At 57.6% G+C, this 16,929-nt stretch overlaps 5 protein-coding genes across 5 annotated transcripts; 3 read left to right on the top strand and 2 right to left on the bottom strand.

Annotated features, from left to right (window-relative positions):
* Positions 1 to 19: 19 nt before the first annotated feature.
* Positions 20 to 2,017, top strand: PTSG_01923 (uncharacterized protein; the record flags this gene model as incomplete). The annotated part of the gene is made up of 5 exons (XM_004997849.1): positions 20 to 149; positions 343 to 392; positions 518 to 1,452; positions 1,683 to 1,773; positions 1,960 to 2,017. Coding segments are annotated over 5 exons (1,264 nt in total), but the record flags the coding sequence as incomplete, so codon positions are not given.
* A 500-nt stretch (positions 2,018 to 2,517) lies between these two features.
* On the bottom strand, positions 2,518 to 8,858 carry PTSG_01922 (uncharacterized protein; the record flags this gene model as incomplete). Its single annotated transcript, XM_004997848.1, has 14 exons — positions 2,518 to 2,739; positions 2,991 to 3,135; positions 3,309 to 3,399; positions 3,720 to 3,960; positions 4,218 to 4,441; positions 4,694 to 4,815; positions 4,967 to 5,069; positions 5,252 to 5,676; positions 5,908 to 6,129; positions 6,749 to 6,907; positions 7,221 to 7,384; positions 7,636 to 7,771; positions 7,941 to 8,059; positions 8,358 to 8,858. 14 exons carry the CDS (start codon positions 8,856 to 8,858, stop codon positions 2,518 to 2,520), a joined length of 2,874 nt encoding a protein of 957 aa, XP_004997905.1.
* Positions 8,859 to 8,994: 136 nt separating this feature from the next.
* On the top strand, positions 8,995 to 11,698 carry PTSG_01921 (uncharacterized protein; the record flags this gene model as incomplete). The annotated part of the gene is made up of 5 exons (XM_004997847.1): positions 8,995 to 9,609; positions 9,901 to 10,094; positions 10,334 to 10,483; positions 10,664 to 10,753; positions 11,011 to 11,698. The coding sequence occupies 5 exons, from the start codon at positions 8,995 to 8,997 to the stop codon at positions 11,399 to 11,401; spliced, it is 1,440 nt and encodes a 479-aa protein (XP_004997904.1). The 3' UTR covers positions 11,402 to 11,698.
* PTSG_01920 (uncharacterized protein) lies at positions 11,620 to 14,622 on the bottom strand. Its single transcript, XM_004997846.1, has 6 exons — positions 13,672 to 14,622; positions 13,352 to 13,446; positions 13,035 to 13,133; positions 12,708 to 12,854; positions 12,435 to 12,524; positions 11,620 to 12,210 (listed from the first exon to the last, which is right to left on the bottom strand). Exons 1-6 carry the CDS (start codon positions 14,281 to 14,283, stop codon positions 11,835 to 11,837), a joined length of 1,419 nt encoding a protein of 472 aa, XP_004997903.1. The 5' UTR covers positions 14,284 to 14,622; the 3' UTR covers positions 11,620 to 11,834.
* Positions 14,315 to 16,837, top strand: PTSG_01919 (uncharacterized protein; the record flags this gene model as incomplete). The annotated part of the gene is made up of 3 exons (XM_004997845.1): positions 14,315 to 14,514; positions 14,746 to 16,034; positions 16,314 to 16,837. The coding sequence occupies exons 1-3, from the start codon at positions 14,321 to 14,323 to the stop codon at positions 16,835 to 16,837; spliced, it is 2,007 nt and encodes a 668-aa protein (XP_004997902.1). The 5' UTR covers positions 14,315 to 14,320.
* Between the last annotated feature and the right edge of the window lie 92 nt (positions 16,838 to 16,929).

The raw sequence follows: 16,929 nt of genomic DNA, 5'->3' as shown, positions 1-16,929 counted from the left end.
GAAGGACTCACATTTTCACGATGGAACCAAGCACAACCAGTGGCACCACCAGCACCACCAGCGGCGCACCACCACCTGCACCTGCATCGGCATGGCTGTGTGGCTCTTGGGCACGACATGCACAGCCAGCCAAGTTCCCGCCATTCCAGGTGTGATGTGGTGTGTGTGTGTGTGTGTGTGTGTGTGTGTGTGTGTGTGTGTGTGTGTGTGTGTGTGTGTGCATGTGTTTGGACTCCCGCTGTCTGTCTTGTACATGCACGCAGTCGTCTGCTGTGGCGGAACCGCTGTTGATTCGCTTGCACGTCTCTCTTTGACCTGACTCTCCTTACTCGTTGTCACCAGCGTCCTCGAGAGGTCGGCCGGTTCTGTTTGGACGCGAGACGTCGCCTATCGTACGTGCGCACCAGTAACTGTGTGTGCGTGCGGGATTGTGCTTTGCCTGCTCGCTCCATAGAGTTCAATGCTAACCCCTCTTCTTTCCCACCTCCTGCCCCACACGCAACACGTACTGCAACAGCCTTGGGACAAAGGTGTTGAAAGAGTACCGTGGATGTGAGTTGGGCGTGCCGCTTGAGGATGGCTTTGAGGATCGGTTCATCGAGAGAGACCAGAGCCATCGTGAATACATCGACCACCTCTTGTCATGGGCAGTTCTGGCAGCCCATGCGCGTGGTCTTAGCCTCGAAAGCAAACGCGTGACGATGCGCGACCTGTTCCCACCAGACTCCGTTGTATGCTGGCGTGGGCTGCTCACCAAGATCATGGCGTCGCCACTCGAGCGGCGCAACCCAGTCTCCCTCGTTGCATTCAAACTGCAAGGGTGCCTGCTCCTGTGCGAGTACGAGACCTCTGAGTCCGCGCAGCAGCGCGTGCACGGCATGTCCGACGGGCAGCGGCGCGCGTGCTACGCTGGCTATCGCTTCGAGACGTACGTTACACGGGATGCCGAGTCACGGCAAGCCAGACACGCCAAGCACCAGCACGTCGTGGGCAGCACGGCCGCAGTGCAAACGCCACCGGTGGGCAAGGCAAGTGCGGCGCCACCCGCGAACGCGGCACAGAGCACACCTGACAATGCCAAGCGCCCACACCACGATGCACGCGCTGCAGGGGAGCATGGTCCCGGCATGCGGAGCAAACACGCGAAGCTACACGCTTGTGGTGGCGGTGGCGGTGGTGATGATGGTGATGGTGATGATGATGGCGACGCTGGCCATATGGATGAGAGGGGTGCGGTGATGGTGGGTGAGAAGGGCGGAGGGCAAAGTGGCAAACGCGCTGCCGACCAAGGTGACACGAGGGGCGATGGGCACAACGACCCGTACGGCTGTGAACTGCACGCTGACATGACGCTGACTGATCAGCAGTGTGCACGCGCTGTTGTGAACACCAACGAAGGATTCTGCTGCGTCTTCCACACACGCTTGAACAACATCTCCATCCTCTCCGCTGGTACGTGAGTGTGTGTGTTTGTGCGTGAGTGTGTGTGCGTATGTGCGTGAGCGTGTGTGTGTGCGTGCGTGAGCGTGTGTGTGTGTGTGTGTGAGTTAATGTAAAACGAGCGAGCGAGCGAGAGAGAGAGTGTGTGTGTGCATCAACAACGCACTTTCTTGATCGCAACGCTTGTCCCCATTGCCAAAACACTCCAATACCACACCGTCCGTGTTGTGCTGTTGCCGCAGGCGAGGTGGACTGCGTGGACCCAGCCACAAATGAATATATTGAACTCAAGACCATCAATGAGGAAGCCATGGCTCGCCCATCGTTCAAGCGGTGTGTGTGTGTGTGTGTGTGTGTGTGTGTGTGTGTGTGTGTGTGTGTGTGTGTGTGTGTGTGTGTGTGTGTGTGTGTGTGTGTGTGTGTGTGTGTGTGGAGCCTTTTCTCCTCACTCCGCCACCCTTCCTCGTGTTTGCTTGTTTTTCGCTGCATCAATGACGCCGAACGGTGCCCATTCACCAGCACATCTCCACTGCTTCGACTCGTTGGTGACGATACGCGCCAGGCAGCAAGACCCTGAGCCTCTGTGTGTCTGTGTCTGTGTGTCTGTGTGTGTGTGTGTGTCTGTGTGTGTGTGTGTGTGTGTGTGTGTGTGTGTGTGTTTCCTCGGCTTGGTGTGCGTGTGCAATCTCGATAGCATTCACTGGCCTTTCAGATGTGAATTGAGAGCAGCGGGTTCAATACTCTTTGCTGTTCGCTGTACAAATCAACAAAAGTTCAAGTGGACAGAGCAATGAAGAAGAGGAGGAAAACAAGAGCAACAGGCACGCTGTTGGGACAATGTAACAGGCCAACAATATATGGACAACTTGCGACAGCGAGCCCTGCCGAAGCTCAACAGTGTGTACACCCAGAACCTCCTGTCACATTCAACACGAAAAGAGGTGAAACAGCGGACCGGAGGTGTAACATGCAACGTACATGTGCCATTTCACATGGCTTCACGCAATCACATCATCATCATCATCATCATCATCATCATCATCATCATCATCATCATCATCATCATCATCATCATCATCATGCCGTGCGGAGGCAGCGGATAGTCTCTGCAACACATGACGCAAGATCGCTGTATACGTGCACGCCGTGTTGGCTGGCGGCGTCACGGAGATACGAGCGGCCGCGGTTGAAGTCCTTGAGCTCGAGCGGCGTGAGGATGTGGTCGTCGATCGTCGTCCCTGGTGTCATGCTCTCCACAGCAAGAAATGCGCGCCGAGCCTTGCCCACATAGTACGCGGCCTGAGGCGTAAGATGTGAGAGAGTGAGAGTGAGAGTGAGTGTGAGTGAGTGTGTGTGTGTGTGTGTGCGTGCGTGTGCGTGCGCATGTGAGTGTGTACATGTGTACGTGATGTGTTTATCAGCGTGCAACATCAGTACGGTCACCAACCACAACATCAGCTCTGGTACTCCCAAAGAACAGCACTTAACATCCACCAGCCACCACCACTCACCACCCACCACTCCCACTCCTCACACACTCTCCAGCGCACCTCGACCAGGGAGCCCACGGCGCGCGTCTCGCTGCCAATGAAGTAGAGCATGCTGCGACACCGGCGCTTGGCGGCCGCCTCAAGCGGTATCATATCCGCTGTCCACCGCGGAATGCTCGGGTTGAACGACGACAGTCCGGCCCGCCTGGTGTTCACGTCAACGCGTGGTGATGGTGTGGTGGGTGAGGTGGTGTGAGAGAGTGAGAGAGAGAGAGAGAGAGAGAGAGAGAGAGAGAGAGAGAGAGAGAGTGTGTGTGTGTGTGTGTGTGTGCCACACCATCAACGAGAAAGGCGTGTGACAGTGTCGTCAGAACCAACCTCAGCTGCTCCTGCACGTCGGTTCGCCATTGCGAATCCCCGCACGTGCCGCCCAAGTAGACGTCACTCGCGAGCACATCCTCGCCGGCGCCTGCACACGCCCGAGAAATGATGGACGGAAGAGGCAGAGAGAGAGAGTGTGTGTGTGTGAATGTGTACGTGTGAATGTATGTGTGAGTTGTAGGTGTGTGCGTGTGTGCCAGGTCAGGGTGAGAGATGAGTGTGAGAGACATTACAACATTGCGCCAGCATGTCCGGGCGCGCGCGCGCGCGCGCGTGTGTGTGTGTGTGTGTGTGTGTGTGTGTGTGTGTGTGTGTGTGTGTGTGTGTGTGTGTGTGTGTGTGTGTGTGTGTGTGTGTGTGAGTTCGCATCTCGGAGGTGAGAGTATGAGGCATGCCATGCCATCTTACCGTCTCCATGTGCAATGCCAACATCGGACAGCCAGTCCGCAAAGCGGTCCTGCGACACCACGTGCTGCGTGCTCGCAACACATGCACACAGGACGACAAACGTGCACACGCCCACGTGATCGTCGCCCTTGTCCCTCTTCTCCGCCGGCTGTGGGGCGCAGGGCAGCGCAGCAATAAGCGACGCCAGCTCATCCTTGCTCACGTCCTCTCCAAATAGGACACGCAAACACCGTTGCACATCCTGCGGACGCACGTGCACCAAGAAGCAAGGACGATTGGGAGGATGAAAGGCAGATGGGGGGGGGAATGGGTGAGTGCGCCGACTGATACTTGTTGGTCGGCTGAATGTGTGTGTGTGTGTGCTGTTTGGTTGTGTTGACACTGTTGGGGAGGTTTGCATCGCGTTCGAGGCCGTGTTGCAGGCGAGAGGAGCAGCTAATCACTGCAATGACGAAGCAAATACACATCAGGCCAACAGGGCACACACCGCCCGCCCACCTGGACAGTGAGATGGAAGGGGAGAGAAGCATCGTAACTGCTTCGTCGCTTCAAAGCCAACACATGACCATCGTCATCACTGCCTTTGTCACGACCTCCTCTGTTGTTGCTGCTGCTGCTCGTGGTGGTGGTAGTGGTGGTGGTGGTGCTCGTGGGATTGTGCATTGCAAGAGCGGTTTGGATATGGGAGAGCAGGCGAGCAGCCGGCAACACCACGTCATCGCCTGGTCAAATTCGAGCGACGGGCCCCGCAGGTCATAGGATGGGGACATTGGGCATGCATGAGAATGGGGGCAGCGGATACAACAAGAGCAAGTGTGGTGGTGGTGGTGGTGTGTGGGGAGGGGGAGAGCGATGCAAAACAAGCGCGCAGAAACACTTCAACACACCTCGACACACACGCACACACGCACACACACACGCACACACGCACACACACACGCACACACACGCACATAAGACAAGCAAGGCCGCACCTTCTGTGGCTGGGCGGCTATTGCGATGGACTGCGCAGACTGTGTATGTGAGCGCATCTTGGATGGACGCAAACACGGGCACGCCCTCGTCTCGAAGTAACGTCCGCAGGATGGCGCGTCCCCTGCATGGTGTGTGTGTGTGTGGGGGGGGGGTGAGCATATTCATTGGTTCAATCCAAACATGTCAGTTGGTTCAAGCAAACACACACACACATTACCACGCACACATACACACGTACAAGTACACACAATGCATGTGGCGTGTGCAGGGACCTGTTGATGTCGTCAATCTGCCTCTGGTCGAGCTGCTCTCCGCAGATGACGGAATGCGGCGGGAGCGGCGACAGCGCAACGACGAGCGATTGCGGCCGCGTGGCTGCAGAGAACAAGGAAGCGGTGCGGGGTGAGGTGGGCATGTGTGTTCAACCACGACACGCACATATACAGATACACACACACAAATAGATGCCGCCAGCCACACACACACACACACACACACACACACACACACACACACACACACACACACACACACACACACACAGACAAACTACACACCGGCGTTGACAGCGACTTCGACCATGGACGCGACGCCACGTGTGGTGTGATCAAAGACGAACAAGAGCACATCTGCAGCCTGCTTGGCCCTCTCCTCCTCTTGCATCAGCTCCGGATACCACTCATCCACCTGTGGGTTGTAATATGTCACGTCGTGCTGCTCCAAGAACGGGATGGCCACGTCGCGTCGCCATGTTGTCGGGTTGCACGCGCCACCGAGGAAAACCTGGTGAGGGTGTCTCAGCTTTGGTGCTTTTGTGCCACTCTGAGCACCATCACGGCCACTGTCATCGTCATCATCAGCCTCGTTGTCGTCGTCATGGCCACTGCGACCCACGCTGCTGCGCTTGGAGTGGCTTCCATGCCAACTCCTCACGCTGCGGTGACGCTCCTCCAACACGGCATCTGTCACAGAGGCGCTGCTCCTGTTGTGTGCATAATCGTGCATGGAAACGATGAATCACAGGCGCGCAAACAGGTCGGAGGAGTGCATTGTGACACAGCGTGGTGGCATGCAGATTTGTGCAAAAGAAACAGCCTTGTGCAAACAAACAGTCTTGTGCACAACAAGCAGACTTGTGCAAAACAAGCAGCGTGAGTTGCTGCTTCCTCCAGGTTCAAAGGGGAAACACACAGTTTCGCCGCCACGCCCTTACATGGCATCGAGGTAGGACTGGGACGCCTGTGTGTATTGCAGCAGCGCGAGGGCGGCCAACGAGTGGCCTGATTTCTTTGGGGAGTGCTGGCGCGCGGTGTGCGGTGCGTGGTCGAGTCCGTGGGCCTTGAGCAATGTGTGGATCTTGTTGAGGAGCAGCGTTGTTTCCTCTTCTTCCCCACCGCCTCCATGGTCCGGTCCAGGCAGGCACTCGTGCAAGCGGCTTCACGCCGTCCACCACAAAGGCACAAGCACGTCAACGTAATTACCCCAGCGCATCAACGTGAGCACCCGAGCGCATCAACGTGAGCACCCGAGCGCATCAACGTGAGCACCCGAGCGCATCAACGTGAGCACCCGAGCGCATCAACGTGAGCACCCGAGCGCATCAACGTGAGCACCCGAGCGCATCAACGTGAGCACCCGAGCGCATCAACGTGAGCACCCGAGCGCATCAACGTGAGCACCCGAGCGCATCAACGTGAGCACCCGAGCGCATCAACGTGAGCACCCGAGCGCATCAACGTGAGCACCCGAGCGCATCAACGTGAGCACCCGAGCGCATCAACGTGAGCACCCGAGCGCATCAACGTGAGCACCCGAGCGCATCAACGTGAGCACCCGAGCGCATCAACGTGAGCACCCGAGCGCATCAACGTGAGCACCCGAGCGCATCCAAACCGTAATGCCATCTCGACCCACAAGCACACACTGACGACTACACAAACACATGCTGGTGTACACACACACACACACACACACACACACACACACACACACACACACACACACACACACACACACACACACGCAGTCACACGCACAAGCAGGGGGTAGTGTACCTGATCCAATCTCTTCGAGCATCCGTCCTGTTTCCATGCTGCTGAACCATGGCCTGCATCATCGTCGTGGTCTCCTCGTCTCCGTGTGTTGGCTGTTCCCTCGGGCGACCCCCCGCACTTGGCTGCCGGCCTGAGTGTCCGCGTCCTGTGGAGGTTGTCCTTTGTCGTGCGTCGCACAGGTGGTGGCGGAATGAATGAGGCAGGGGTGTTTGTTGTGTCGTCGTTGGATGGATCAGAGATATCTTTTTGCTTTCCCACCACCCAACACACATACAAACACATGCACGCGCACACGCACACACACACCACACGCACAGGCCCACCACACAACACACACATACCCTCACCCCCAGACCCACCCCCCCACCGACAGGCAAACAGGACAGACACACACACACACACACACACACACACACACACACACACACACACACACACACACACACACACACACACACCGTGGCAGGTGGACGCCTCGCCGCCAATGCGCTGGGCGGTGTAGTGCATAAAGGCGCGTTCGTTGCGGGGCCGTTCAGGCAGCATGGAGATGGAGAAGGGGTTGGAGTCCATGAAGTAGCGCATCCAGTACCCCATGCTCCGCACCTTCTTGATGGGCTGGCTCGCTCGGCCAAACACCTGTGTGTGTGTGGGGGGGGTATGGATCGAGTGAGGTGGAGTAATTCGGGGGAGGGAGAAGGGATGAAGAGGTGCACACAAAGCTCGAACAATCCCGCTTGCATGAAACTCACATACACAGACACACACACACACACATGCACAGGTGAACACACACGCTCACATGCACGCACACACACACACACACACACACACACACACACACACACACACACACACACACACACACACACACACACGATGCCCCTGACCTCCATCAGGGAGTGGAAGGTGTGGCCGTTGGGCATGACGCCCTCGTTCTCCATGCGATTCAGCACCTTGAGTGCTGCGTCAACCTGTAAACTCGGCCGCGGCCACACCGCATCCAGTAGCGACTTGGTCTTGTACCTGCACAGCACCGAGGTGCGTGCATGCGTGTGGGCGTGTGGGCACGAACGCAGGTGCATGAAAGCATGTATACGTGTGCAATGTAGCGTCGTGTGCGCGCGTGCGGGCAAACGTAGGTCACGGTATGGACAAGCGCATGCATGCGCATGAGCAACGCTGGCGCACTCACGTGTTTGTCACTGGGAACACTTCAAGCAGGCGGTTGTAGAAGTGCACCTCCACATCGGCGTTCAGCTCATCCATGCGGTTGAGCACTGCATTGATAAACTTCACATGGCCTCGAGCAGGCTACCACATTTGTGTATGTGTGTGTGTGTGAAAGACCGTGTACGTGAGCAAGAGCGGCAGCGTCAGTGTGAGCATGTGTATGTGCATGTGTGCTCTCGACGAAGAGGTGTAGCGCATCCACTTGCTTGAGCGCATACACGCACTTGGCCGAGCATATTCACGCATGCATGCACACACGTGTACACACGCGCATGCACACACGTGTACACACACACACACACACACACACACACACACACACACACATGTACGCACGCACGCACACCCCCACTATCTTTCTTCCATCCAATGTACTGACCTGGTTCTGTACGATGACGTCGACGATGCTGAAGAGCTGCTCCTCGTCCTGGGCGAGCTGCACCACCTGCGCCAGCTCGCGCGTGCTCGTTCCACCCAGCACGTCGCGCACACGAGCCTCCACCTCCGGCGGCAGTGGAGCTGCGCCGCGTACGGGCGATCCGCCCTCGCCTCCTCCATGCACTTGCACGTCCCTTGCGGTGCTCGTCGTGTCGCCGTTGTGCTCGTCGTGTCCACGCATGTCTTGTGGTGTTGATGTCGTTGACATGAAGCAGCAGCACCCACGACCACGGGTGGCCAGCTGCACATGCTGTCGCTGTTGCCACGCCTGCGCAGCAGCAGCAGCAGCAGAAGCAGCAGCAGCAGAAGCAGCAACAGCAGAAGCAGAAGCAGCAACCATGCGCCTGCTTCCCACCGCACCACGTCCCCCAAGTCCAGCGGCCGCACCGCGAACAGCCACGGCGCTGCGGCCACACCGCGCTAGCAGCATCGCCACCAACATCGCCGTCCACGACACACACGCGCACGACACACAAACACAGGTAAACACACCTGCACAACTTGAAGGCGAGAAGTGCGCGATTTTTCTGTGGGATGGATTGGTAGGACAACAGCGCTGACCACAGCACACAACAGCGATGCTGACACGCGAGGGGTGGTGGTGTGGTGTGGTTGCAGCAGCGGTTGCTGCGGTGCTGGTGCTGGCCGTGCGTTGCGAGGGCGTGCATTGGCCGTGCGAGCCACATGGCCACTACTACCGCGATACGCAGATGTGCATTTGCAACCGGGAGCAGCAGCAGCTTGCGCGGGGCCAGCTGGTGTATGCCTTCGACCCGCCTGTCTCTTCAACCGGCTTCAACAAGAATTGCTGCAAGCACTGCTTCTGTGGCGACCCATGGGCTATTGTGAGAAACACATTCATCGGCAAGCGCAACCACCACGCAGACGTGCGACCGCTCGCCATCAGGGACGACAGGGAGGCTGTGCTGCAGGACATGCGCGTGCGACGCGCCGTTGCCGACGACGCCACCAGCAGCAACAGCAGAAGCCACAACAACAACGTTGATCTGAACATTGCCGTGTCACTGGGCGCCTTTGATGAGCTGCAGCCTCGCTTCCCAAGCTGCGTTGTGCCGGGGTATGACGCGGAGGCGCAGGTCACGGAAGAAGAGGGTGTGGCGCTGGCGCGGTCGTTTGTGGACGGGTGTGCATCGAAGTGGGAGTGGGCGCGGCAGTTTCACAACCCCATCAACGTAAGCAAGCTCAGTGCGTCTGTGTGCGCGTGTGTGTGTGTACGTGTGTGTGTGTATGTGTGTATGTGTGTGCGTGTGTGTGCGTGTGTGCGTGTGTGGTATCCTTCTCCTTGTGTGGTGAGTCGTCGTGTTCTTTGAACTACAATCGCGCATGGTATCGCGCCTGCTGCTGTTGTGTTTCCTTTCTTGCTTCTTCCTCAGCGCTTCGTTGCGAGAGCACCACCCTCTGTCTTCCACCATGTCACATCCCCTACCTCACACACTTCCTTGTGCTTTGCAATGCCTTGTAAGCGAGATACCCTGGTGCTGTCATCGTGGATGTCGTTCCGCCCAGATACGCAGCGATACAACACCTTGGGCTGCACAAACCCAGCGTACATTGCTGGATGGTACGAGTCTATCATGACCATGGGGCTGCGTGCCGTAGTGCTCCACGACTGCCTGTCACCAGGCCTCGTCGCCGCCTTGCAGAACGACAATATCACGTACGCCCTGTGCTGCTTCACGCATGCCTCTCAATCGCAGCAGCTTGCTTGCTTGCATATGTATGTGTACAAATATGCGTGCACGAGTGGCTGGTCCACCGATGTTGCCTGCTTGCGTCACCCCCATGGCGCTCCTTGTGGCACCCCAGCAGACGTGTGGTGCTCAGGCCGCTTGAAGTTGTGGGTAGTCGCAAGACGCCCGCTCACATTTACCACGTGGCCTGTCGTGGCTGTATCAGATTTGAGCGGGTGGAGCATGATATGAGCTCCAATATCCACTTTAAGCAGTCGCCGTACGACGTGCGCTTTGTGCTCTATTCTGAGTACTTGCGCCGCAGCGAGCAGCAGCACCTCACGCATGTCCTCATGACAGACATGAGCGATGTCAGGTGTGTGTGCGTGTGTGTTTGTGTGTGCGTGTGTGTGCGTGTGTGTGCGTGTGTGTGTACAAGCACTCAAGAGCAGTGTTTCTTGCATCTCATGTCGTTGCTTCCTGTTCCATCCAACTCATCCACCGACCCCACCCCATCCGACTCATTAACCGCACCGCCCCACCCCGTATCATGCAGGTTTCGCCGTGATCCGTTCTCTGCGATGCGCGCGCGCCCGGATGTCGAGATCTTCATCGGCGCTGAAACACTTTCTTTTCGCCACAATCCGTGAGTTGAATTGGCCTTCAGCCGGTAGCGCTCCTCATGCTCTCTCTTTCAAATACACACACATCTACGTATCTCACACTCTCCATCACACACACACACACACACACATACACATACACACATACACACATACACACATACACACATACACACATACACACGCACACACACACACACACACCCTCTCCCCCCCCCTCTTTCTCACGGTTACACTCTCCATCACACACACGCGCGCACACATGCGCGCAAACCCACAGGTATGTGTCGGAGTACTTGGAGTGGTGTGCGCCGGCGTATGCGCCACTGCTCCACCACCCAGCCTTCCAACACACAATCCCGCCAAACTGCGGGGTCGTCGGGGGCCAATATGCGTCAACCGTGCGGCTGCTGGCACACGTCGTCAAGCTGTACAAGCAAAGAACCTACGAGAAGCACGCGTGCATGGAGCCATGGGAGCGCTCATGCGACATGGCCATGTTTGCCATCGCCCTCATGACCGGATACGAGACGCTGCACGAGGACGTCATCGCAGATGACGGGTCGTGGGCGGCGCTGCAGCAGCCATTCAGGTTTGACAGCGGCGTCCCATTCACAAGTCCCTTCACGCTTCACGTCTCGTCGCCGCCGTATTATGTCATCCACAAGTGATCCGCACGGCGCATGTTGATTGGTGCTGGCGCATCAGGATACCTCCCCCTCACATCATCGTGCCACGACGAAGCGTGCTGTGGTGCAATTGCTGTCACCGACACGTGTGCCGTGTAATTGACGTGACGTGACAGCCCTTTCTTGACGAGTTTGCACGCACACCTCGTGCTTGCTTGCTTCCTTTCCGTCTGTTCGCCGTTCTGACACATGCGTAGCCTTAAGTGAGCACGTCTGTATATCGAGCACTTTCGTGTAATGAAACCTCTGGTAGTTGCTCTTCTAAACAATTGCTTCACCATGCTAACTGTGTCTACAAACTCAGTCAAGTGGATGCATATGTACAGCAGTAACTGATACCACAGCATGACGAGAGCTCAGTCAATCAATTATGCACTCGTGCACATGCACACACATGTACGCGCGGACAAATCCGTTACTTGTGGATGACATAATAGGGCTGGGAGGGTGTCTCATCTGCAAAGAAGCTGGTGAAGGGTGGCCCGCTGTCATAGCGATAGAGGTGCGTTGGCGGTGTGGTCGCTGGATCGGCATACAGTGTCTCGTATCCGGTCATGAGGGCGATGGCAAACATGGCCATGTCGCAGTAGCGTTGCCACGGCTCGCGGCAGCTGTGCTTTTCAAACTCTCGCTCGGAGTACAGCTTGACAACGTGTGTGAGCAGGCGGAGGACAGCGTCGTATTTGCCGCCAACGACACCGCAGTTGAGGGTCATGGCGTCCCCGAACCATGGTTCATAGGGCAGCTGCCCATACGCCTCCGCGCACCACTCCAGCACCTCCCACGTGAACCTGTATGCGTATGTGTATGTGTGTGTGTGATGTGCGTAAGTGTGTGTGTGTGTGTGTGCGATGTGTGTGCGTGTGTGCGTACGTGTGTGTGTGTGTGATGTGTGTGCGAAAGTGTGTGTTTGCGTGGATGTGTGCCAGGTCGAGGCATGCAGCGGTACTCGTGTGAAGAGCGGTAACAGCAACACAGCAGGTGCTCTGCTGTTCATCACCACCAGACGACGTACGGGTTGTTCTTGTAGGCGTAACGGTCTGCGCCGATGAAGATCTCGATATCCGGGCGCGCGCGCATTGCAGAGAACGGGTCACGCCGAAACCTGCACGGTATGGGGCGAGGCGGGGCAGTGGATGAGTTGGATGGATGGTCGTTCTGTGTGTGTGTGTGTGTACATGTGTGTGTGTTACAATCAGGAAAGTTGTGGTGGAAGAGGCGAGAATAAAGCAGCAGACAGAGGGAGACACACGCACACACACACACACACACATACACACAAACACACCTGACGTCGTGGAGGTCTGTCATGAGCACAAAGTCGTAGACGGCGTCTGAGCGGTCGAGATATTCCTTGAAGAGCACAAAGCGCACGTCGTTGGGCGACTGCTTGAAGTGGATGTCGGAGCTCGGGTCAAGCTGCACCTTCTCAAACCTGCACACGCGGTTGCACAAGCGAAACCCGGCGGGGTGAGGGGGGGGGGGCAAATGTGGCACGTGAGTCCCTTCCTGGTGCACATTGGCGCACGTCGGAGGCACACAGGAGGTACACAGGAGGTACAGAGATGCACACGCACACACACATACACAGACGCGCATGCAACATGGGCTGCACCTAACGAGATGGTTCGTGAGAGCATCCACAAGGCGTGGAGACGCGCAATCGTGGAAGAGGATGGCCGGCAAGCCCATCGTCATCACGCTCTCGTACCACCTGCGTGTGGAGCGGCGTTGTAACCAAGTTTGGGGGGGGGGGGTTGAGCTGATGCAGCATTGACACAGCTGAACTACTCGTCCCTGTGCCACCACCACCACCACCACCATCACCACCACCACCACCACACACACACACACACACACACACACACACACACACACACACACACACACACACACACACACACATGCACACGTGCACCGCATCAAACGCACTGGGCTATGTAGCCGATGTCATGGCAGCTGATGGTATGGTTACGCTGCCCGTCTGGTCGGAAAGTCACCCATGCAGCAAGCACAACCGCGCGGTGCTGAAATGTGGACACGTTGTGTGCGAACCAGACAACAAGCAGCGTGAATGAAGCAGAAAGCCAGCACTAGAGAGAGTCGAGGTCATCGACACACACACACACACACACACACACACACACACACACACACACACACACACACACACACACACACACACACACACACAGATACACAGGTACACACACACAGACACAGACACACACACATACACTGAGCTTGCTTACGTTGATGGGGTTGTGAAACTGCCGCGCCCACTCCCACTTTGATGCACACCCGTCCACAAACGACCGCGCCAGCGCCACACCCTCTTCTTCCGTGACCTGCGCCTCCGCGTCATACCCCGGCACAACGCAGCTTGGGAAGCGAGGCTGAAGCTCATCAAAGGCGCCCAGTGACACGGCAATGTTCAGATCAACGTTGTTGTTGTGGCTTCTGCTGTTGCTGCTGGTGGCGTCGTCGGCAACGGCGCGTCGCACGTGCATGTCCTGCAGCACAGCCTCTCTGTCGTCCCTGATGGCGAGCGGTCGCACGTCTGCGTGGTGGTTGCGCTTGCCCACGTGCGCGGTGCTCATCAGCTCCGGCCAGCCGGGTGGTGTGCAGTAGCAGTGACGGCAGCACGAGCGCGCATACCCGTGCCGGGACACGCCGCTGTTGCCCATCGAATATACGTCCGACCACAGCCCAATTGAGTGGTACCCTGGGTGGCACACGCAGATGTCGTCGTTGTAGAAGTACCCTCTCCCCATGCAGCTTGGGTACTTTCCTTCGCTCCATCCACCACACATCGCCACCACCAGCACCACCATCCACATCATCATCAGCAGCAAGCGTTGCATCTTGGTTGTTGCCCGTTATTTTCTCGGACCAGGAGCGATGACGAGGATGATGGTGTGGCGAGAATGGGAAGACGAGGAACACGAGCGTGGAGCAGAGGGGCGTGGGAAGGAGGCAAGGCACGGCACACGCACCATTGCCCCTTCCTCTTTCTACAAGCGGGCAAAGGTGTCGCAGGGTAGACGCAGGGAGGAAGCGGCCGACCCCGCCACCAACGAACCACCACAAGCCGCGTATGTTCCACACACTGCCGCCTGCAGTGTTGAATGCAGCACCACAGCAACCAGCATGATGAGCGCACGTTCAGCGCAGCTTAGAGACATACAGGGCAGACATGCACACACACACACACACACACACACACACACACACACACACACACACACACACACACACACACACACACATACACTCATGCACACATGCTCACTCATGCACACATGCACACTCATGCACTCATGCAGGCGCAACGATCGGTGGCTGGCCAAACTGGAAGAATATCGCGCCGCCGGCGAAGCATCCAAGACAGAAGGATATGCACAGGTGCCGGACCAAGGAAACCTGTTTGCGCCGTCGCTGGTGTGGCGCACGTTTCCGCTGCAGCAGATGGCGTTTGACTTCGTGACCACGTGCTCGCAACCTCTGTCTGTGTACGCGTTTGAGACGGAGACTTCCACGCAGGGCAAGCGGCGGTTCCTCGTGAGCAACGAGCGCTTCTGGTCCCGCTACTACAGCCTTCCGCCAAAGCAGCGGCACCACTACGAGCTCATTCGGCAGGACAGCCCCTGCCACCTTTACCTGGACCTGGAGTACGCCAGGGAGCACAACCCCGATGTGGACGGCGCAGCCCTGACACGCCGGCTCGTTGAGCTGCTGTGCCGGCGCATGAACCAGCGCTACAAGCTCAGATGCACACCAAAGGATGCAGTGATCCTGGACTCCACGACCGCCACCAAGTTCTCGCGGCACGTGACGATCCGCGCGCCACACGCCGCGTTCCGCAACAACCGGCACGTGGGCGCCTTTGTGCGCCAGGCCGTGCACGACCTTCACTACGCATCGCATCGGCGCAGCAGCAGCGGCAGCGATGATCAAGGCGGAGACAGTATACCGCGGACCACATGTATTGACACAGAACAGCATGGACTTGACGCCAACAGCAGCAACGGAGGTGCTGACGGTGATGGTATTGGTGTTAGTGTTGGGAGTGATGGTGTTGGTGTTGATGGTGGGAGTGATGGTGAAGGTGCTGAAAGGGGTGGCGGTGGTGAAGCTGATGATGACGACGGCCAGCAGGAAGGGAGTGGCGATGGCACTGGAGGGAGTTGTAGTGCTGACGTAGACAACGTTCCGGGGCATGCGAGAGAAAAGGGCATGAACCTGAAGGTGCGAGACGAGCACGGCAACCTGGTGTGGTTTGTTGACCTTGGTGTGTACACGCGCAACCGCACGTTCCGGCTGTACCTGTCATCAAAGCAGGGCAAGACAGCAGTGCTTCAGCTTGCGAGGGATTGCAGTGCGCAGATCACGGCGCGGGCGGGCACGGAGGCGTGGCACCATCAAGTATTTGAACGCTCGCTGGTGTGCAACGTTGAGTACACGGAAGACACGCGCATCCTGACGTGCACGGATGGCGCTGGTGGGCGAGCGGGAAGTAATATCAGTCGTGGTGGCTGTGATGCCTCTCAACGCTTAAGCATGGCAGCCAGCAAAGATCACAGTGGCACCGCCATCACGCAGACTGTCTCGCCAGGTTGGTGCAAATGTGTGTGTGTGTGTGTGTGCGTGTGTGTGTGCGTGCGTGCGTGTGTGTGTGTGTGTGTGTGTGTGTGTGTGTGTGTGTGTGTGTGCGTGTGTGTGTGTGTGTGTGTGTGTGTGTGTGTGTGGATGTTGGTGTGATGCATGTTTTAGGTGCGAGTCTGTCTCGTGCGCGCACTTGCACTTTGCACCTCCCAGCGCTCCCCCCCCCACACACACACACGCACGCCCACGCGCGCCTCATCCTCGCATCAACCGGTTACTACTTGCACAGGGTCGTACGAAGCCACGCCGTACCCGGACGTGGATGCCTTCATTGTCCGTGTTGCCAGTCGTGGGGCAGCGCGCCAAGCGAGCATTCGCAGGTGGACGTTGTTTCCGGCCAGCAAGGTCATCTCCTACGACATTGCACACGCGCGCTACTGCCACCATGTCATGCGCGAGCACAAGAGCAACGGCGTGTACTATGTTGTGAATCTGCTCACGGGCGTGTACTACCAGAAGTGCTACGACCCGGACTGCCGCGCCGCGCAATTCAAATCGCTAGACCGCTGCCTGCCCGTATCGCTGCTGCCCTTCAAGAGCCACGCGCTCCTCGACACGCCTGTCGACGCACACGACGACGAAAACAGCAGAAGCGCTAACACCAGCAGCAGCGCGGGCGTGAGCGTGCTGAATGATGGTGACAGCAGCAATGCCGACGATGATGATGATGACGATGAGGCGTTTTATCACGCAGTGGATGAGCTGTGCTCGGCAGCAGAGGACGGTGTACTGGAGCACCTGCTGCACACGTAACTGCTGCCACACACACACACACACACACACACACACACACACACACACACACACACACACACACGCACGCACACAACGGGTGGCGGCACTTT

The sequence above is a fragment of the Salpingoeca rosetta genome, assembly GCF_000188695.1.
Source record: "Salpingoeca rosetta unplaced genomic scaffold supercont1.3, whole genome shotgun sequence".
Classification (NCBI taxonomy): Eukaryota; class Choanoflagellata; order Craspedida; family Salpingoecidae; genus Salpingoeca; species Salpingoeca rosetta.
This window is presented reverse-complemented; position numbering and strand designations above follow the sequence as displayed.

What these genes read in the sequence shown, in the direction of transcription:
- PTSG_01920 (XM_004997846.1), bottom strand. Translation starts at nt 14,283, where the DNA reads ATGCAACGCTTGCTGCTGATGATGATGTGGATGGTGGTGCTGGTGGTG. An exon ending in CTCACGAACCATCTCGTTAG is followed by an intron (nt 12,855 to 13,034) that starts GTGCAGCCCATG and finishes CCGCGTGTGCAG; the next exon opens with GTTTGAGAAGGTGCAGCTTG. An exon ending in ACAGACCTCCACGACGTCAG is followed by an intron (nt 12,525 to 12,707) that starts GTGTGTTTGTGT and finishes CATACCGTGCAG; the next exon opens with GTTTCGGCGTGACCCGTTCT.